Source organism: Colletotrichum karsti (assembly GCF_011947395.1).
Source record: "Colletotrichum karsti strain CkLH20 chromosome Unknown Scaffold36, whole genome shotgun sequence".
NCBI classification, from domain to species: Eukaryota; Fungi; Ascomycota; class Sordariomycetes; order Glomerellales; family Glomerellaceae; genus Colletotrichum; species Colletotrichum karsti.
In genome coordinates this window covers 139,637-159,617 of record NW_024065936.1, presented here as the reverse complement: position 1 = coordinate 159,617, position 19,981 = coordinate 139,637, and the positions used below count along the sequence as shown (strand labels likewise).

General features: G+C 58.8%; 8 protein-coding genes across 8 annotated transcripts; 5 read left to right on the top strand and 3 right to left on the bottom strand.

The window, feature by feature from the left end:
* Positions 1–177: 177 nt before the first annotated feature.
* On the top strand, positions 178–966 carry CkaCkLH20_09822 (protein tyrosine phosphatase-like protein; the record flags this gene model as incomplete). Its single annotated transcript, XM_038892537.1, has 3 exons — positions 178–400; positions 461–811; positions 872–966. 3 exons carry the CDS (start codon positions 178–180, stop codon positions 964–966), a joined length of 669 nt encoding a protein of 222 aa, XP_038742104.1.
* Positions 967–1,122: 156 nt separating this feature from the next.
* On the bottom strand, positions 1,123–2,482 carry CkaCkLH20_09821 (uncharacterized protein; the record flags this gene model as incomplete). Its single annotated transcript, XM_038892536.1, has 4 exons — positions 1,123–1,274; positions 1,325–2,169; positions 2,229–2,386; positions 2,441–2,482. The coding sequence occupies 4 exons, from the start codon at positions 2,480–2,482 to the stop codon at positions 1,123–1,125; spliced, it is 1,197 nt and encodes a 398-aa protein (XP_038742103.1).
* Positions 2,483–2,982: 500 nt separating this feature from the next.
* On the top strand, positions 2,983–5,298 carry CkaCkLH20_09820 (het domain-containing protein; the record flags this gene model as incomplete). The annotated part of the gene is made up of 1 exon (XM_038892535.1): positions 2,983–5,298. The coding sequence occupies one exon, from the start codon at positions 2,983–2,985 to the stop codon at positions 5,296–5,298; it is 2,316 nt and encodes a 771-aa protein (XP_038742102.1).
* A 368-nt stretch (positions 5,299–5,666) lies between these two features.
* On the bottom strand, positions 5,667–6,788 carry CkaCkLH20_09819 (thymine dioxygenase; the record flags this gene model as incomplete). The annotated part of the gene is made up of 3 exons (XM_038892534.1): positions 5,667–5,799; positions 5,852–6,693; positions 6,747–6,788. The coding sequence occupies 3 exons, from the start codon at positions 6,786–6,788 to the stop codon at positions 5,667–5,669; spliced, it is 1,017 nt and encodes a 338-aa protein (XP_038742101.1).
* A 992-nt stretch (positions 6,789–7,780) lies between these two features.
* CkaCkLH20_09818 (amidohydrolase) lies at positions 7,781–8,917 on the top strand (the record flags this gene model as incomplete). Its single annotated transcript, XM_038892533.1, has 1 exon — positions 7,781–8,917. The coding sequence occupies one exon, from the start codon at positions 7,781–7,783 to the stop codon at positions 8,915–8,917; it is 1,137 nt and encodes a 378-aa protein (XP_038742100.1).
* A 349-nt stretch (positions 8,918–9,266) lies between these two features.
* CkaCkLH20_09817 (pseudouridine synthase) lies at positions 9,267–11,582 on the top strand (the record flags this gene model as incomplete). Its single annotated transcript, XM_038892532.1, has 2 exons — positions 9,267–9,376; positions 9,428–11,582. 2 exons carry the CDS (start codon positions 9,267–9,269, stop codon positions 11,580–11,582), a joined length of 2,265 nt encoding a protein of 754 aa, XP_038742099.1.
* A 714-nt stretch (positions 11,583–12,296) lies between these two features.
* CkaCkLH20_09816 (uncharacterized protein) lies at positions 12,297–14,026 on the bottom strand (the record flags this gene model as incomplete). The annotated part of the gene is made up of 4 exons (XM_038892531.1): positions 12,297–12,429; positions 12,478–13,139; positions 13,187–13,912; positions 13,976–14,026. 4 exons carry the CDS (start codon positions 14,024–14,026, stop codon positions 12,297–12,299), a joined length of 1,572 nt encoding a protein of 523 aa, XP_038742098.1.
* Positions 14,027–18,367: 4,341 nt separating this feature from the next.
* CkaCkLH20_09815 (ATP-dependent rna helicase dbp8) lies at positions 18,368–19,981 on the top strand (the record flags this gene model as incomplete). The annotated part of the gene is made up of 1 exon (XM_038892530.1): positions 18,368–19,981. One exon carries the CDS (start codon positions 18,368–18,370, stop codon positions 19,979–19,981), a length of 1,614 nt encoding a protein of 537 aa, XP_038742097.1.

Genomic DNA, 19,981 nt, shown 5'->3' with positions numbered 1-19,981 from the left:
CACCACCAAAAAGCCTCGGCCCCGATCGAGGGGTGGAACGAATTGGAGAGGCTCCTGCAAGCAGACCCTTGCTGCAGCTCAACCTCCCTCAACAAACTTCTTCAATCCCGTTGGAAACCAAAAACTTCGATCCTACCATCACAGCTCCCCCGCGATATTGCACGGCCCAAAGCAACAATGGCAGACGCAGTGAAGCCCCCGAAGCCGCGGCAGTCGCCCGTGAAGAATGGCTATTTGATCTTCTACAACTTCGTCTCCGCGATCGCCTGGTCCGTCGTCCTCGGCCGCACCGTTGCCCTCTACGCCCTCCGCGGCCCCGGATTCGTCCACCTCGGTGTCGGCGAGTGGACGAGATGGACGCAGACTCTGGCCGCCATGGAGGTCCTGCACGCGCTTGTCGGTACGAATCCCCTTCTACTCTAGCAAAATTGCGTCTCCAACTAACGATTCGCGTCTACAGGTGTCGTTCGCGCCCCCGTCTTCACGACCCTCATGCAGGTCCTTAGCCGCTTCGTCCTCGTCTGGGGCGTCGTCTACCCGTTCCCCTTCCTCGCCCGCAGCACCTGGTACTCCTCGATGCTCCTCGCCTGGAGCGTCACCGAGGTCATCCGCTACTCCTACTTCGCCCTCAACCTCAGCGGCTTCCAGCCCAGGCCCCTCGTCTGGCTGCGATACAACACCTTCTTCGTGCTCTACCCCATCGGCATCACGAGCGAGTGCGCCCTCATCTACTACTCGGCCGGCCCTGCCAAGGAGCTGGGAGAGATCTTCCCGTACATCGCCTACGGCATCCTCGCCGCCTACGTTCCCGGTAGGTCCAAGCTTGTTGCGGGGGTGTGGCAATGACACGGTCACTGACTTGGGATGATAGGCTCGTACATTCTGTACACTTACATGATGAAGCAGAGAAGGAAGGTCATGCGCAACATGAAGGCCGAGCAGGCGGGCATTTCGAAGACTCAGTAAATCTAGAAGACGGGAGGCTCAAAAAAGATACAGTGGGTATTCAGGGGGTTGCATGGTGGGTATGGATTTAGACAAAAACAGGTATCTAAGGATGCATCGTTGCTCCGGAGGCGCAACGTTCGTAATGATATAGATGAAAGAGATCCTTCTCGCGCATCAGGCAGTTGCGCTCTCGCCCGCCTCCTTGATGGCGAGCTTGTCCTCCGTGCTAGCCTCGTACCAGTCGTTCTTCGTCCACTGCGCGACCAAGGTAGTCGCATCCTGCTTCAGCTTCTCGAAACCCGGGTTCTGCTTCGCATCAAACATGTCTAGTACAGCGTCAGCATCTCGATCCCGACAGCAGGATTAGGCCACTTACTCATATGCGCCAGCGTCTCATCCGTCGCCATGTCGTTCACGGCATCTTGCCAGACCCCAGCATTGCCCTTCTTGGGCAGGTTGCAAAAAGTCCGATCCCTCCCCAGCACCGTCCCGACAACACTAACCTCCTTGTTCCCGGCCGCCTTTCCGAGCCGCGTGTACAAGTTGGCGAACCCCACCCCGAGCTCCTTGTTCAGCTTGACCATGTGCTGCACCCTCTTCTGCAGCTCCTGCCCCTTGGCCAAACACCCCACGAACTCGAGATGCGACGTCGCCCACGTCCATCCCTGGGTGATCTGCTCGCGGTTGTAGTACGCCGCACCCGCGCTCGCCGCAACAACCGCCGCGCTCCCGGCCGCCATCGCGATCTTGCCCCATCCCCAGCCGCCCTGCTGCTGCTCCTTCTTCTGCTGCGCGGGCGCCGCGGGCGCAGGCAGCGCCGCGACGGGCGCCCTGCTCCCCGGCGGAGGGGAGGCCGCCTGCTTCGCGCCCCACAGGGCCGTCCCGAGACCGCTGAGCTGCGTCATGGCGGCGGAAGCGGTCTGGTAGTGGCCCTCGGCGCCGTGGGCGACCACGCCCGGTGAGATGCCGAGGTAGGGGGTGTCGAAGGCGAGGACGCCCTGGATGTAGGGGAACATCAGGCCGTTGAAGGTGGACGGGTTGTCCGACTTCTCGACGCCGTCTTCCGAGTAGATCGGGTGCTCGGAGGTCAGCCCGATGGCCGTCTCCGCGGCGACGATACCGCCCATGGAGTGCCCGATCAGCACGATCCGGACGGAAGGGTCGACCGTCGGCGAGGGCGTCGCGTTTGCGACCTCGAGGTCGATGACCTTTTCTAGGAGCCTGTGTACAGGGATGAGTCGCGTTGCGTCTTTTGAAAGTGCGAGGAATGCTGAGCCTACCAGTCGCGAAAACGGCTGACGCAGTCTCCTAAGTCTCCGCGGGTCTCGTATTTCGGGTATATGAGATGCTTCACGTTGATCTTGGGCAGCGCGGACGCGAGCTGCGAGCGCAGCTGCTCTGTGAAGCCATCCTCGTCACCAAAGGTGTCGTCACCCCCCTGCGAAAAGTGTCAGATTCGATGCATCCGGTAGACTCTTGCGGGGGGACTTACCTTGAAGCCGTGGATAAAGACCAGAAGAAGTGTTTTCTTCATCTTTGGCTCGCCATCTATGTCGGATCTGAGGTTGATGTTTCGGACAGCTTGCTTAGCTTCAGCCTACAGCTTGATGGATGACAGTGTTGTCACAGTGCGAAGGCGCATGAACGCCCCGCATCGCCACCCCGCCGCCCATGTGACTGGTTACCTACCTATGCTATCCCTCGAAATAAGCAACTTCGACTGAACCAAGTCCTCGCTTTGAAAAACACAATGTGGAGCATTCCTGCTAGAAGCCAGCGGCAACGTCGGTTTGATCATTTCAGCCTCGAAGGTATCAGCGAATGCTCTCTTCTGTCGCTAATATGGCTCCGCCGACCTCCAATGAATAGCCCTCAACATGCAGGCTGCCACCGATCTAATGGCCAATCACCTGACCGGCCTAGGACGGTCGCTTCTCACATGATGGTTCTTCCTCGCTGACGGCAAGTCTCAGGACTTCTCATTTGAGAAGCTTTGCAATACTTTCTCAGCGCCGCGAGACGAAACACCGCAAAATGCGTCTGCTCAACGTCGACACTAGAAGGTTGGAGGAATACTTCAACAATATTCCACCATATGCCATCCTGTCACACCGTTGGCGCGAGGAAGAAGTTACTCTGCAGGACCTCGATCGTCCAGACCACAAGACGAAGAAAGGGTACGTCAAGGTCGACAGGAGTTGCTGGCTGGCCGCGAAGCACGGCTTCCAATACGTCTGGATCGATACCTGCTGCATCGACAAGACAAGCAGCGCGGAGCTCTCCGAGGCAATCAACTCCATCTTCAGGTGGTACGCAGATGCCTCCGTCTGCTTCGCCTTCCTCGATGATGTGCATACCGACGACTCTCGGCATGTTCCCGCCACCCAGTTTGAAAGAAGCCTTTGGTTTACGCGGGGCTGGACCTTGCAGGAGCTCCTCGCCCCCAAGAGCCTGAGGTTCTACAGTAGCACGTGGGTGCATTTCGGCACTCGGTCGTCCCTAGCTGATAACATTCACGTCGCCACCAAGATACCAACCCCGTTTCTTCGGGGTGAGCAGGATTTCCGCACGGCGGGGATCGCGGTGCGCATGTCTTGGGCCGCCAGGCGTGAGACGACCCGGCTGGAGGACATGGCGTACTCGTTGCTTGGAATCTTCGACGTGAACATGCCACTGCTCTACGGCGAAGGGGAGAGGGCGTTCGAACGACTTCAACTGGAACTTATGAATCGAACGCCTGACGAATCCATACTTGCCTGGAGCCCCTCGCTCGAGGTTCTGCAGAAGAAGTCCTCGGACGTCATGTTCGAACGGTTCCGGCTTTATTGGAACGCCATTCATATCATGGGCGCAGGTTCTACGGGTAGCCAGGAGTTCATGCAGTACTATCGCGAATGCGCCTACGAGCCTTCATCCCACGGGCTCCTCGCCCGCAGTCCCAAAGAGTTCGCATGTTGGGCGGGAATGTCGGCCACGCCCATGGGCGAAGCTAGATCTGTGCTGGAAATGACAAGTCGTGGTTTGCGGATCACCCTGCCTCTTTTCCGACTCGAGAAGCTGGCCTATGGCTTGCTGAACTGCCAAATCGGGACCAATTTCTCAAAGGTCCTCGCGATACCCCTTTTCCAGTCTTCTTCCGCCGACGAGTACGTCCGTCCACGCATACCACCGTGCCTGTTGGATGTCCCTTGGAATGTGACGCGGCACATGCCGCACCACACCATCTTCGTCAAGAAGGTCGAGCAGGCCGACGGCCCTGAGTACCCAGTGTGGAATTCGGGCTTCAGATGTGGATTCGTTCGGTTCCAGATCGTACGCGGGCCCGTCGAACTACCGGAGCGGTTGGTGGAGGTCTGGCCGGCAGAGGCGGACAAACGGCAATGGAGTTGCGTGTGTCCGCTTCCTGACAGGTACCAGAATTGGCAACGGACGATGCTACACTATTCCAGTGGTAGGTACGGGGCCGACGATAAGTACGACGGGTTTGTCGTCGTTCTGGAACCGCGAAGTTTTGCCCATGCACTTTTCTCGCTGTGCCAGGTTCCTCCCCCTTTTGTCTGTCACATCGTTCGCAAGCCCAGAAATCAGTCACTCAAGGACATGATGACGGGACTAGACATGTCACGAGTGAGCAACGAACTCGTGCTGGAAGACGGTCCTCGTGGAGCCGTGGTAAGGAGACAGTCGTTTCTCAAGCATGAGATGTTCACCGTCGAAGTATACGGCCATCGATTTCCGTACTTTAATCCCGTCTTCAAGCGCAATGTCTATGGAAAGGTGGACCCCGACGCCTTGATTCGCTATCTCACGCGAGGACTCGGCGTCGGAGGAGCCTTGAGCTTCCTCGCAGGTTACGTCCACGATAGCTGGGCCTTCAGCTGGCGAGAATTTCACTTCGTCTTCATGGCCATGTCATCGTGGGGATTTCTGAGCGACAACGTCGGCATCGCCGACATACTCGTGTCGCTGATGCTGGTGACCGTCTTCTTCGCGCTCCGCTTCAAAGCTCGGCTTGCCGCGCGCGCCATCCACGTGTCGAGCAGCGACACGACGGACGACGAGGTCGCGTACCGTTACTGGCACCTCGACCTGTCATTCGTCTACTGCTTCTTGCTCGCGAACTCCTATGTCTACTACCGAACCTATCGACACGGGGAAGACCTGAGTGTGGTCCTGGTGCTGCAGCTCTTGTATCTAACTTCGTGGGGCCAGGAACCTAGGGTCCTGCAGTCGCAGAGTGGGGGGTTGGTCTTCAAGGCTTGGGAGGTGTTGCGTTGGGTCTTGACGTTTTCACCCATGTTGCTCATCCCCGCGATGCTGTCTGAGACGGAATGGTTTCGAGGGAGTTGACGTACAGATGCTGCGGTACCTGAGACGACCATATAAAGTGAGATGTTCATGTTACTATCACTATTTCTGGTCAAATTAATGTCTATGAGGGCCATGTGGTGTGTGGTACTGCTGTGCAATGTTCGTGATTTACACTTGGCACGAAACGAATGCCAACTTCACACATGACATCACGTACCTGACCTGGTTCCGTACTGCACCAGAGACACGTCTCAGGTACTCTGTCGAACGTGCGATGAGCTGTGGATGTATACACTTTCTTGATGACTTGCAGCACGTTGTTCACTGGTGAAAACAGTGGACTGAAACATCAATTTACTTTTAAGAGCTCACGATTTTACCACCTCTTAGAACACAGCAAGGAAAGATCAGTATGTGGCCGTCAGCCTCTGTACGAGGTACTTCCCACTGTTGATGCCCTCGTACTTCTTCTCCGCCTCCGTCGCGTAAGTACCAGGGATGGCCTCGATGTGGCTCTTGAAGTTGGGGTTGCAGAAGTATCTATCAATCGTCAGCATCCCACTCAACAGCGGAAGAACACATCCACACTCACGCAATGCTGTACCGCGCCGGGTACTCCGACCCATCCTCCGGCTTCCTCGGGGGCTCGACGACGCGGTGGATGGTGCTCTTGATGGTGTCGTTGCTCCACCTCATCAGCAGGTCGCCCGCATTCACGACCACCGTCCCGGGAATCGGCGTCGCGTCCACGAACTGCCCGTTGGGGCTCTTCACCTGCAGGCCGCCGCGGTCGTCCTGGAAGAGCAGCGTGATGGACCCGTAGTCGCTGTGCGCGCCGGCGCGCACCTGGCCCGGGTTGACCTTGAACACCTTGGGGTCGACGGAGGGGTAGTGCAGCAGGCGCAGGGTGTTGTCGCCGACGTCGGTGAAGCCGTCAAAGTAGCGCTCGTCGATGCCCATGCCGACGGCGATGGCGCGCATGACCTCGGTGTGCAGGCCCTTGCACTGGTCGAAGAACTCGAGCATCTGGGCCCTGAAGCCGTCGACGGCGGTGCCGGGCTTCTCGACGGGCCACCGGTTCGGGTGGTCGGGCTCGCCGTCGCGGCCGATCTCGAAGCTCTCCTTCAGGTCCGGGTTGCCGGAGCGCTCCTTCTCGACCGAGGCGGCGTCCATGAACTGGGAGACCTTCTCGCGGCCCGGGGCCGAGTAGCCGCGGTTGGCCTCCGGGGTGGTCCAGCCGACGGCGGTCTTGGCCTCGTCGTCCTGGGCGAAGAAGTCGGCCGACTTGGCGAAGGTGGCGGCGCGGAGCTCGGGGCTGATGGGTACGTTCTTGAGGTAGATGAAGCCGGCGTTCTGGAAGCCGTCGAGGATCTGCTTGGCCGTCTCGGTGCGCTTGGCCGTGTCGCCGTTTAGAAAGGCGGAGAAGTCGATGAGCTAAGGGTTTGATGAGTGAGAGGTGAGTTTTGGAGATGGTTTGGCTCACTTACGGGGATGAAGAGGCCCTCTTTATCTACTGCTGTGGCTGCCATTGTGATCTTTTGAGTGTTCGGCTTGAGTTAAGAATAACAAGTATGAGATTGCTTGAGATTGAGGTGAAGTTCTGGTGAGGTGTCAGAAGCCAAATGTATCAGTAGAGCATTACTCGGACTCAGACGTAGAAGATTCCACGGCGTCGCGATAAGGTTCACGAATGGGATCCGTGCGAGTAGGATATTCAAGCGGCTTATATTCGTCCCTTCTGGTAATACAGTCCGTAACGTGGTGCAAGCAGACGGCCAACCACGAGCCGGGCTTTGGCCTACATACCATCCAGCCATCCTCATCCGGCCGGCGAAAGACCCTTGCTGATCCCGGTACCCAGCACTACAATGAGAAAAGACCCTTGGGAAACTGTAGGCCGGGTCGAACCGCGCGAGTCGCACGAGCAGCCATCGGAGACCTCCTACACGGTTATAATACCAACGTGTAAGACAAAGTGGCGTTACCCCGCCAAACGCACAACGGAATGATAAGGCCGGGGCGGCGCGAAGCACCGGAGAAGATAACGGCGGGGTAAAGATAATCAGGACGAGAGGGATTGGGTTGCAAGGCACCGCAGTTGGAGACGCTCGCGTGTGGGGGAGACTGGGAAGAGATGCTGCATGAGGAGACATGCATTGGGGGGATGCGGGTCATGGCAACCTCATCACCTTCCTGGAAAGACGTAGCTCGTTCGGTAACAGGTACTTACTTTGGAAAAACGACGAGTTCCGGCGCTTAAGAAACAACTCGTCTTGTACAATTGACATCGTCTTTTCTTTGGTTTTCCAGAGTTGTGTGTGTCTTAGCCAGGAACTTTCACGACTCGCGACTGAACCTCGATCTCTGTAAGTTGGACATCTCAGGTCCATGCTTTTCAATCCCGCAAAGACTCACGAACAACAGACTCATCGAGACCCTGATCTGATACCCCGCACCTGGGCAAAACAACAAGAATCAACAGACTCGACCTCAAAAGTCGAAGGGCAAAAAAAAGGACACAATGGCCTCTTCGACGCCGATGAAGGTGGTGGACATCCACACCCACATGTACCCCCCGTCGTACATCAAGATCCTCGAGTCTCGAACCACCATTCCGGTCGTGCGCCGGTTCCCGCAGGACCCCGATCCGCGCCTCATCCTCCTCGCCTCGGAGCAGCAGGCCCTCGACGAGGCCACCAAGGACCCCGCCGCGAAGCCCCCGGGCCGGCCGCTGACCTCCCACTACGCCTCGCTCGAGCAGAAGGTGCACTTCATGGACACGCACAAGATCGACATCTCCGTCGTCTCGCTCGCGAACCCCTGGCTCGACTTCATCGACGCGTCCCAGTCGGGCGCCATGGCGCGGGACGTCAACGAAGAGTTCGACCGCATGTGCGCCGCGCACCCAGGCCGCCTGTTCTTCTTCGCCGCCCTGCCCCTGACCGCGCCGCTCGAGACCATCCTCGAAGCCATCACCCACGTCAAGGGGCTGAAGTACTGCCGCGGCATCATCCTCGGCACGTCCGGGCTCGGCAAGGGTCTCGACGACCCGGAGCTGCTGCCCATCTTCAAGGCCATCGCCGCCGCCGGCCTGACCGTGTTCCTGCACCCGCACTACGGCCTGCCGAACGACGTCTGGGGCCCGAGGGCGAGCAACGAGTACGGCCACGTGCTGCCCCTCGCGCTGGGTTTCCCCATGGAGACCACCATCGCGGTAGCCCGGATGTACCTGGCGGGCGTCTTCGACGCGGTGCGCGACTTGCGCATGTTGCTCGCCCACAGCGGCGGCACCCTGCCCTTCCTGGCCGGTAGGATCGAGAGCTGCATCTTGCACGACGGGCAGCTGGTGCGCGAGGGCAAGGTTGGCCAGGGTCGTCGGAAGATCTGGGATGTGCTCAAGGAGCAGATCTACCTCGACGCCGTCATCTACTCCGAGGTGGGACTGAAGGCGGCGATTGACGCGAGCGGGGCCGACAGACTCATGTTCGGTACGGATCACCCCTTCTTCCCGCCGTTGACCACGGATGAGCAGGGTGAGTGGGAGAGCGTGAGCATGAACGCCGATGCGGTGGCTGCTGCGGTGGGTGAGGGCAGCGAGCAGGCAAAGGCCATCATGGGCGGCAACGCAATTGAGATTTTGAGGTTGAAGGTCGATTGAGTGGGTCGGTGTACGAATATCAAAATAAAATGAAAATCATCGTCGCTTCATGAACTTCGATGAGAATGAATGAGATGTGGGAACTCATGTGAGAATCGGTTAGCTGTGTGAAAACCGCCACCGCCTTCTGTATGCGGGCGAAAACAGTGGAGATTATTCATACCGCCTTCCGAGTATCCTCATTTACTGGGCTTTCTGCCGGCAATTGCTGAAAATATGCCTGTTGTCCCCGCGACAATTCCCATTCCGCATCCAACTTACAGCAGGCCAATCAATTCACTTCCATCCATCAAGTTTATATCTGCATATAATTGAGTTTGGAATTGAACTTCAGCGCATATCAACCAACATGGCCACCGAGACCCGCCGTTCAAACGGCACGCGCCTCGATGCCTCCCTCGGCATCACTGAGCGCATCGCCCCGAGCACGACGGCTTGGACAGGCGACATGCGCAAGAGGTGCGCGCCCCGGGAATTTCATCTTACTCGCAACATCTAACCAAATTCCAGATACACAGATTTTCAAGTCTACGAGATCAACAGAGATGGCTCCGTCCTCCACCTAACGGAAACCTCTCTCCCACCTCCCCCAAAGGAACCCACCCCTCCGCCGGCTGCTGAGGAGAAGAAGGAGGAGACGGAGGAAGTCAAGGAGGAAACCAAGGCGGAAGAAGTCAAGACAGAGGAGACTCCTGAGAACGTCGAGAATGGCGAAAACGGCGAGAACGGCGAAACCTCCAAGCCCGCCGTCCCTGAGATCCCCGCAGAAGACATCGCGACCCTCGCCTCTCTCACAGACCAAGAATTCGCCGACAAGCTCGTGGCAATGTTCAACACAATCAGCGCCGACAAGAACGCCAAACCCGAACCCGCGACGTCGCCCGTCATGGACGACAAGGAAAAGCGCGGCCAACTCCATCAGCAAGTCCGCCGCATCTTCAACTCGGTGATCGACACGACCACAGACACCACGGGCGCCATCGTCGCCAAGATCACACCTCCCCGCGGCAAGGGCAGAGGCGTGCGCGGAGGCGGGCCTCAGCAGCAGAAGAAGCAGCAGCAGCAACGGCAACCCAAGGTCAAGGCCCCCGGCGAGGGCGAGTACCTCCACTTCACACTGTACAAGGAGAACCGCGACACCATGGATGCCACGGGCCAGATCGCGAGGGCCCTCCGCATCAAGCCCCAGGCCGTCGGCACCGCCGGCACCAAGGACCGCCGCGCCGCGACGACGCAGCGCTGCTCCATCCGTCATGGCCGCGCCGACGCCCTCGTCCGCGCCAACTCCCGTCTCCACGGCGTCATCACCGGCGACTACCTCTACGCCACGACCCCGATCCACCTCGGCGCGCACGCCGGCAACGAGTTCGTCATCGCGCTGAAGGACTGCGCCGTCGCGGGGACCCCCGACCTCCCCCACGACGAACGCCAGGCCAAGATCCGTGAGTCCGTCGGGTCCGCCATGGCGAGCATGCACTCGCGCGGCTGGATCAACTACTTCGGCCACCAGCGCTTCGGGACCCACGCCGTCGGCACCCACGAGGTCGGCCGCCTCATCCTGCAGGAGGACTTCGAGGGCGCCGTCAACGCCATCCTCACCTACGACGAGGACGTCGCCAAGCGCGCCGCCGGCGGGGAGGTCCCCTCCGAGGGCCACGCCCGGGACGACTTCAACCGCCAGCACGCCTGCATGCTCTTCCGCCAGGGCGGCACCATGGACGACGCCGTCAAGATCCTCCCGCGCCGCTTCAACGCCGAGGCCAGCGTCATCCGCCACCTCGGCAGGCCCAACCAGACCTCGCGCAGAGACTTCTTCGGCGCCCTCACGAGCATCACCCGCGGCCTGCGCAACATGTACCTCCACGCCTACCAGTCCTACGTCTGGAACCACGCCGCCAGCCACAGGTGGCGTCTGTACGGGGACAAGGTGGTCGAGGGCGACCTCGTCTTCACGCAGTCCCAGGCCGAGGCGGAGAACGACGACGACGACGACGCGGCCACCGCCGACGCCCGCGCGCTGACCGCCGAGGAGGCGGCCTCGGGCAGGTACACGATCCACGACGTCGTCCTCCCCTCGCCGGGCCACGCCGTGGTCTACCCGACCAACGCCCTGGGCGAGTTCTACACGACCTTCATGAGGGACAACGGCGGTCTCGACCCGGCCAAGATGCTCCGCCGGCACCGCGAGTTCAGCCTGCCCGGCGCGTACCGCAAGTTCGCCGTGCGCTTCCTCGCGGAGCCCGCGTTCGAGGTCCGCGCGTACGAGGACGACAACGAGCAGATGCACCCGACGGACATGGATCTCATCCGCGCCAGGCGGGGCGGCGACCAGGCGTCGTCGTCCAAGAAGCGCGGCCGCGAGGGGGAGGAGGATGACGGTGCGAACAAGAAGGCCAAGACCGAGACGGAAGAGGCCCCGGCCGAGGAGGTCAAGACCGAGACCGGGGCGGAGGTTCCGGCCGCAGAGGCCGGGTCCGATGTGAAGATGGAGGATGCGGCGGTCGCGCAGCCCGAGAAGGCCGAGCCTGAAGAGAGTAAAGTGGAGCCGGCGACGAAGAAGACGGCTGTGGTGGTCACTTTCCAGCTCCCCAAGAGCGCCTACGCAACCGTGGCCCTCCGCGAGTTGATGGGCGTGGATGAGTCCGAGGTGACGGCGAAGGCATGAACTTGGTAAAAAACTATTGATCAATCACTCTCCTACCTGGCATACAACAAAATCGGTGTAGACTAGATACCCCCTGAAGGAAGAATTGTTTGGGTTGAAATATATATATGTACAGTGACTGACCCTCCCGACCTTGGGAAAAGAAAAAAATGATGAGAAACTCCCCCTTTCGCCTGGGCCAAGGAAAAATGTCGGAAACCAAAAACATTTGTGTACTTTTTTTCAATTGCTCCATACTGAACAGGCTCAACGCTCCAGTGCCATGATAACAACAACAATGCCAGTACACAACAATCTTTGTGCTGCTGATGAATGAACCCCGCTTCATTCCCCTGCTCGCCGTGAGGGCTCATCCAAAAAGACCCCCGTCCCCCCATGATGAAGGCGTGGCAGAAGCAAGCTTGTGCATGCCCCATTGTATACTTAGATTGTGACAGATGGCTTTGATCTTTTTCGGCTAATCGCTTGATTTCCGGCATTCGTGTTGTTTTTTTGGTTCCTTGTTTCGAACATACACCATCCCTTGATAATTTCACCATTCCGATTGTTGCAGCCATTCTCGATGCAATCGTTGTTGAGGCAAGTCATTCCTTGTATGCAGATAAGTCGACAATCCAGTATTATTTGAGCAATGTCGTCGGTTCGTCTAAGAGGTCGGTTCTTCGTAAGGCCTTGGCCGCTCGTAAATCGCCGACGAGATGTTCGTCGTCTGGATCACTTCGAGTCCCAGCCCCATACCTGGGAAAGGTACTTGGCCATGTTGACGCGCTTCGACCGCATCTCAACCATCCACGGGTGCTCAAGCATTCTCCAAGGACTGGCTCTCCGGGTAGACTCCTTCTCCAAGCTGTGAAATGTCAGTAAGCAGTCATTGACACCGATGGGCTTTACGTACCAGCACTCGATGAAGTACTTGAAGTTGTCGGTCCAGAAAATGTTGGCGTCCGGTTCGTCTTTCAGCTTGGGTATCGGTTGCCGCACAATGTACGTAAGAAGATCGATAAGACCAGCGCGAGGCTGCATCTCAGTGCCGTCGGCAGGGAAGGGGAAGCGATGCTGTGCGACCTCGAGAAGGGTGACGCCCGTTGACCAGACGTCGGATGTGATGGTGTATGATTGGCCGGTGATACGTTCAGGGGCCATGTAGTAACTGGTACCAATAAAGGTGTTTGCCTCACCCTTGGTTCCAAAATCTCCCGAGACACCGAAATCGCAGAGCTTGACATCTCCGTTCCTACACAGCAAGATGTTGGATGGCTTGATGTCGCGGTGGATGATGCGCATGCCGTGGAGGTACGTCAGTCCGCGCAGGACGCCCTCGGAAATCTTGCCGAGCACCTTCTCGCCAGTCCGGCCTCCGAGCTTCTTGACCTCCTTGTAAATGCTGTCGAGAGAACCACCCTCGCAGAACTCCATGGCGATGGAGATGGTGCCAGTAGTCGTGTCCTCGAATGCGCCGTAGTATCGGCAGATGTGCTCTGACGCACACTCTTTGTTGAAACCCAGCTCTCTCACAATCTGCTTCTTGACGTCGGGATCGGGATTTGTGGTAATGACCTAAAGGTGTCAGTCCGTAGTTCTTGTTTCTCAACAAATGTACGCACCTTGAGAGCAAAAATTGTCTTTCCGCCCTTCAACTTGGCCTTTGTAACAGCACCACCGGCACCTTCACCGAGAGAGTCGAGTTCCTCGATTCTCTTTTCGAGGCTGGCGACCCTCCAGCCATCGGCATCAAGTTCTTCGACATCCAACGTCCTGCCTCTTTCCAAAGACAGCTTATCGAAATTTTCGAGACCTTGAAGGCTGTTGTCTCGTTCCATGCCCACGCCGCCATCGCTTCGTTCTGAGTAGATGGAGCCGACGGCAGACGAGGGGTCAGGTGTTCCGTGGGGCCGCGGCGCTCCGAAGCCGTATTGCGAGGCAAAAGACAAGGCCGAGTATTGAGAGCCGGCGGACGTGGGGTTACTGGCTCTGCCGTCCAACGGGCCGAAGCTTCCTGACCTGGAGTGGGCCGCGCTGCTCTCACTACCACCACTGGCTGACTGGCCTACGCCTACTGGTCTCTGGGGTTGCTCATAGGGTGTTGTTTGGCTGCCCATGGGGGTTGCCAGGTGAAGGGTCGGGAGAGGAGGTCGAGAGTTTACGGGTTGGGGTGCGTTTCCGCCTACGGGCTTCGCATTCGGTGACGGCGGGATGGCAAGACCGAGTCTCGGTGTTCGGGCGCCGCCGCCGGGTCTTGAGCCGGGGATGGCAGGACGGAGGAGAGGGACTGGAGAGTTCATCATGGGAACGGAGCCGGGTGTTGAGAGGGGAGAAGGGACATGAGGTGCCTGTAGACATCATTGTTAGCATGGTTCTGGAGGTGGGAAGAAGCTAGGTGCAAGCAGGTTTACCTGTTGAGGAGCGTCCATGGTTTGTGGTTGTGACGGGTTCTGGTCGGCCATGATGGCGATATAAGGTCGGGCGGACCAGAAGGAGGCAGTTCGAGCAAGAGACGGTTATACAAAACAAAGACAGGATTGCACAAAGTCGCAAAAGGGCCGAAGCCAAGCAACCCGACGACGTAGTTGGAGGTAGGTTGATGTGCGGTCGCTGCGCTCGAGGGCACGGGCGGAAAGCAGAGCTAGTGTGCTCGAGGGATTGTGTGGGAAGGAAGAGCTGACGTAGGGGTCGGGGCTAAACAATGGAAGTCGTCGACGGGCGGTAAGGTAATAGACTGTAAGGTTTAGTAGCCGTCGAGATCAGCCGTTCGGGGCGGTTGGTAGATTGGAGGTCAGATCGGAACGAGTGGAAGAAAGAAACATGGAGTGGAAACGTCGACAAGAACGAGAGTAGCTCTCTCTCCGCAAGGCCTCAGAATGGGTCGAGGTTAGGTCAGGTCGAGGACGAGGTAGAGGTCGCAGTCCCAAGTCGGAATCGGAAATGGGGTTTTGGTGAGGAGAGTGGGAAAAGAGCCGACGCCGTCGGCCGTGGATGCGTACGCGGTTTCTATGCTTCTCTCAGGCCTGATGTCTGTATCGGGACCGGGGTCTGGAAGAGGGGGTTTCTTCTCTCTGGGCAGAATGAAGGAGGGGGGCCACACCCAGCACTCAGCACTCAGGACTCAGCAATCAGCAATCAGCACCCAGCACTCCAAAGCAGACCTGAGCGATTCGATTATTGTGGCGAGACCCAACGTCCAAGGTCCAAGGTCCAAGGTTACAGGTCCTGGGTCCTGGGTCCTAGGTCCTTGATCTTTCGGAGCGCCTGAAGTGGGATTCGAGTGGGCAAAAAAGGCGGGGAGGGCGGCGGGACAGGGACGAGCTTGGGCGCTAATTCCAAGGCGTTGTCGTTGTCTATCGAACGTGAACAACATTTGTGCAAGCACACACGTAATGAGCCAAGAACGAAGTCGAGAGTCGCCTTTTGGGCACCTCGAATGGCAAAAAAGGTACCTTATCCGTCATGTTGGGTACCGGTGGCTGCGTCTGCGTACGTATTCGTCCCGTCCCCTACCTTAACCTTCCGTCAGTCACCTACCTCACCATCACAGGCACCGCACGAACCAAAGTCAATGAGGCCCAAGACGAGCAAAAAGCCTACGCTCGGTCGCGCTTCCAATGTTTTCTGCCTTTTCAACTGTGTCATTCGGGATGGGAAGACGCGCCACATTACGGGCTCCCTTGCGTCGTCTGAGGTTCTGCCCTTCCCGCTCGGGGATTTGCAAGCACGACATCATCTTCGAGGCCTACCGAATTGGAACAAGACGATATCCATGATGGGGACTCAAACAGCAGCTCAGCCGGAGAAAACCCTACGAGCATGCAGCACCTTCGCATAACACCGTACGGGAGAAAACAAATATCCTGCGACGGAAAAACGAAAACGAGACAACAAAAGCAATGCCGCCGTTCCGACTCAAGTCAACAGTCATCAAGTACATTGTTCCGCGCATGTCTGTACGTGTACCTCGTCATCATCACAGCAACCGCTCTTTGATGAGTGAGCTCGAAACGAAACCACCAACCCACCGGGCCATCTCATCACAGTCCTGTTCTGAATACACAATGAGCAGACGGCAAGACAAGTGACACGCAGCCCTCGGGCGGCGAGATGTGAGAGGATATCTGCGATGCAGCAACAGCATGGGGGCGTGAGAGACGCGACAGGGGTTGCGCTGCAGTTGGTGGTGTGTCGTCTGTGTCTTGGGCTGCCATTCGATGCCCTGCCCTGCACCTGGAGACTATCCTTCCAGGCCAAGCACCTCGCCGTGGGCACGCACCCAGAGCCTGGCAAGAGAGCCAGAACCAAGCAAAAGCTCGAGCTCGTCTCCCCTGCTTTCCGTCTCGTTGCGGGTTGCTCCTCTGCGTCCTGCGGCGTGGTCCCGCCCTTGCTCCTCTGCTGCACAAAGCGGGGGCCGTCCCCGATGCATCTTGACTCTTTGGTTGTGGCAGACCACGGGATTCGATCGACAGAACAATATGGACATGTCGCCGGTTCAATCAAACAAGTAGTCGTCCGACGATGGCCCTACCTCCCTGAGCACTGTCAGCTGGGTCGGCTATCTACCCCTCCTCGTCGCCCCTCGAAGATTAGCCAACTCCAGGCGCAAACAGCCGAATCATTCTCGTCACATTCTCCTGGCTCGCTCACACACCCTTCCGGCCATCCTATTGTACAGTATCCGCCTGTACGAGCGCAGGACGGGGGAAAGATTAAAGCGGGCTTTTTGGCGACCAATCTCCATTCACAGAATAGCCATTGTGGTCCAGAGCGTGCCGATGAAACTCGCATGAGCCAGTTGACAGCGTCGTTTTGTCTGGAAAATGGGGCATTTCCGGCGGCGGCAGACGAGGACTGGAGACTGGAGACTGGAAACACCACGCCGAGTACGGTGCCCAGGGAGGACGGCAAGGAGGAGAGGAGTGGGCAAATGGGGCACCACACGGAGCTCCCCTCGGCACCTGTGCTGGCTGAGTCCCTCCATCCTCCGTCCGTCTGCAATGGCTTCCATTCCAAATAATTCGGTGGCCGTTGTTACGGATACACTTCAGATCACCGGCACAGCAATCCGTCGTCCATCTGAGCAGCGACAGTAAGCTGATTGCAGAGACTTGGATGCGAGCGACGGAGGATGCAGACCGGCTGCAGCGCAACCGCACCAACTTCCCCTCCACCGGTCCTGCGGCGCGAATGGGAGGGCGCCCCGAAGTGGGTGGAAGCAGAGACGGACGGGAGAGACAAGGAACAATTTGGGGTCCGAAACACCACGAATTTTCAACTCGTCCATCCTACCTTCGATTTTACCCAATGCGGCCAACATCGTAAGGCGACGGCTTGTTATACGGGCTGTCACTGCCGCAAGTTTTTGATGCCGCGCAAATGTCCTCACCGCATCGCATCAGACCCCGATAATATTCAGACGAAGGCCCGGTTTTAACGAGGGCCTGCCCGGGACACGTACGTGGTGCACCGCTGTTCGGCGGTTGAGCTGCACAGGTTGCCTTTCGGGGAATTACCGTTGCCTGAATATCAATTTCCATACGCAGGCTGCATTGATATGCGCAGCACATGTATGCCTTGCCACACGGCCACACAGTCAGTCGCAGAGGCCTGGGTATCGTGAGGCAGATGCAGATGTTCCCGCGGCCGCCATCAGCACCTGTCGGATCCGCTGTACCGGGACCCAGATATGAGGTCAAACTCACCGACAGTCAGACGGCACACCCGAAAGAGGAGCCTCTGGCGAGACATATTGAAACCGTGTTCCTCATGATGCCTCATTGGACAAGCGCTTACAGATGGACGGTTGGGGGCAGCAGTTGGTACGCCCCTGGACGTCAGTGATCGGCAGTCGATTCCTCTCTGCTATGCATGTCTTCCTTTGTGATCTCCGCCAGCGACACCTTACACACACCAACACGCGACAGACCGTACTGTGCCTCATCCTCACCTGGCTTACGGGCACCAATGCAATCACGGGCGCGATGGCGATGGCCAATGTGTCCTCGGCTCACGCACGGGGCATAAGCACAAGTCCAGGAACCGGTACCTAGAGTGCGCCAAGCACGTAGGGCAGGAAATGCAATGATGCTGGCCGCATCCCTGGACGGGAAGCAACGCTATGCTGTCATCAGCCTCAGCCCTGAAAGTTTCCTGAAGTATCTGGGCCCCGAGGGAGAAGACGGACGGCATTGTCAGGCCGGCACCCAGCACCCAGCACCCAGCAGCACCAACATCAGCTCGACTCATCTTCTCAGGTCGACCCATGCCTCGCGTAACGCACAGGTTACAATCCGGGGGCAGAGGCATTGCAGCTCCAGATGAAATCTGCAACCAACAGATGACAGTCGGCCGTCTCGTGTGCCTTTGGAGTATGTGACTGGCAGAGAGCGTCTCTCTCTTTCACGCTTTTGCCGCCCCGTGACTGGCTGATCATTGCCATTATCTTCCGGTGGTGTCTTGCTTCAATGGCTCCCGTCGTTTCCCCAAGCGCGCGTTTACCCTTCAATTCAATGCGGAACCCTTTACCGCCTTCCCATTGGATTGCCCCACGTTGAGCCCCTGCATCACCCCGCCTGCCCGCCCAATCCCGGCAGCTGGCAGCGTTCTGAATCCGCCCAAGCTTTTGCGTCAATCTTTTTTTTTTTTTTTTCTCGCGGGAGATCCTGAAGGAAAATTCTCATACGCTGGTGCAGCGCTGCCGTCCACCCATCACCAATCACCCCCGTGATAGAAGGTTGTTCCTGCGTCTCAGGTCTTGTTCGACTCCAACCGAGGCGGAATCTTTTTGATTAATCACCGGAATGCCCCCCGCAGATCCCAGACGTCCGGGTCGCGCGGCCGACGACGAGGACTCGGATTCCTCCTCAGCCTCCTCCTCCGGCGCCGAGTCCGACTACCTCGACAGCCCGGCCTCGCGCAAGAGGAGAAGAACCGAACCCCAAGTCGAACCTGAGCTGGCAGGCAATGACGACGACGATGACGACGAGGAGGAGCTCAAGGCCGTCGTCTCAACCATCCAGGCCCCTTCGCGGTTCAAGCGCGCCGCTCCCGAAAAGGCACCGCAAGCCGTACTCCCCACCCCGTCGCAAAACGCAATCACCGCGCCGACAGACCCCAACACCACATTCTCTGCGCTCGATGTCAAGCCATGGCTGGTCCAGTCGCTGGCCAACATGGCCATCAAGCGGCCGACGGGCATTCAAAAGGGCTGCATACCTGAGATCTTGAAGGGGAGGGATTGTATCGGCGGCAGCAGGACGGGTTCCGGTAAAACGGTCGCCTTCGCCGTGCCTATCCTCCAGAAATGGGCCGAGGATCCCACGGCAATCTTTGGCGTCGTCCTGACGCCGACCCGCGAGCTGGCGTTGCAGATCTTTGAGCAGTTCAAGGCCATCTCCGCGCCGCAGAGCCTCAAGGCCATCCTCGTCACTGGCGGCTCTGACATGCGAGCGCAGGCCATCGCGCTGGCCCAACGACCTCATGTCGTGATCGCAACGCCGGGTCGCCTGGCTGACCACATCCGGACGTCGGGAGAGGACACAATCTGCGGTCTCCGTCGCGTCAGGTACGTCGTGCTCGACGAAGCCGATCGTCTTCTCGATGCCACTGGGCCCGGCAGCATGATCCCCGACGTCGAGGAGTGCCTCTCCGTGCTCCCCCCGTCCTCGCAACGCCAGACCCTCCTCTTCACCGCCACCATCACCCCCGAGGTCCGCGCCTTGAAGGACATGCCCATCAAGCCCGGCAAACAGCCCGTCTTCGTCTGCGAAGTCGACACCCAGTCCCTCGCCATCCCGACCACCCTGTCGCAGATGCACCTCCAAGTCCCCGTCACCCACCGCGAGCACTACCTCCACACCTTCCTCCTCACGGACGGCAACGCCCCCAAGTCCGTCATCATCTTCTGCAACCGCACCTCCACGGCCGACTACCTCCACCACCTCCTCCGCCTGCTCGACCACCGCGTGACGTCGCTGCACTCGGGCCTGCCCCAGCGCCAGCGCGTCGACAACCTGGGCCGCTTCCGCGCCGCCGCCGCGCGCATCCTCGTCGCCACCGACGTCGCCTCCCGTGGTCTCGACATCCCCGAGGTCGGCCTCGTCGTCAACTACGACATCCCCCGCAACCCGGACGACTACATCCACCGCGTCGGTCGTACGGCGCGCGCGGGCCGCAAGGGCGAGGCCGTCACCTTCGTCGGGCAGCGCGACGTCGAGCTCGTGCTGGCCATCGAGGCCCGCGTGGGCAGGCAGATGGAGCCCTGGGCGGAGGAGGGCGTCAACATCGAGACCCGCGTGCTGCGGGACGCGCTCAAGCCCGTGACGGAGAAGAAGAGGGAGGCGCTGTTGGAGCTGGAGGAGGGCAGGGAGGTCGGTGGGAAGAGGAAGAGGACGAAGCAGAAGCTCAGGAGTTAG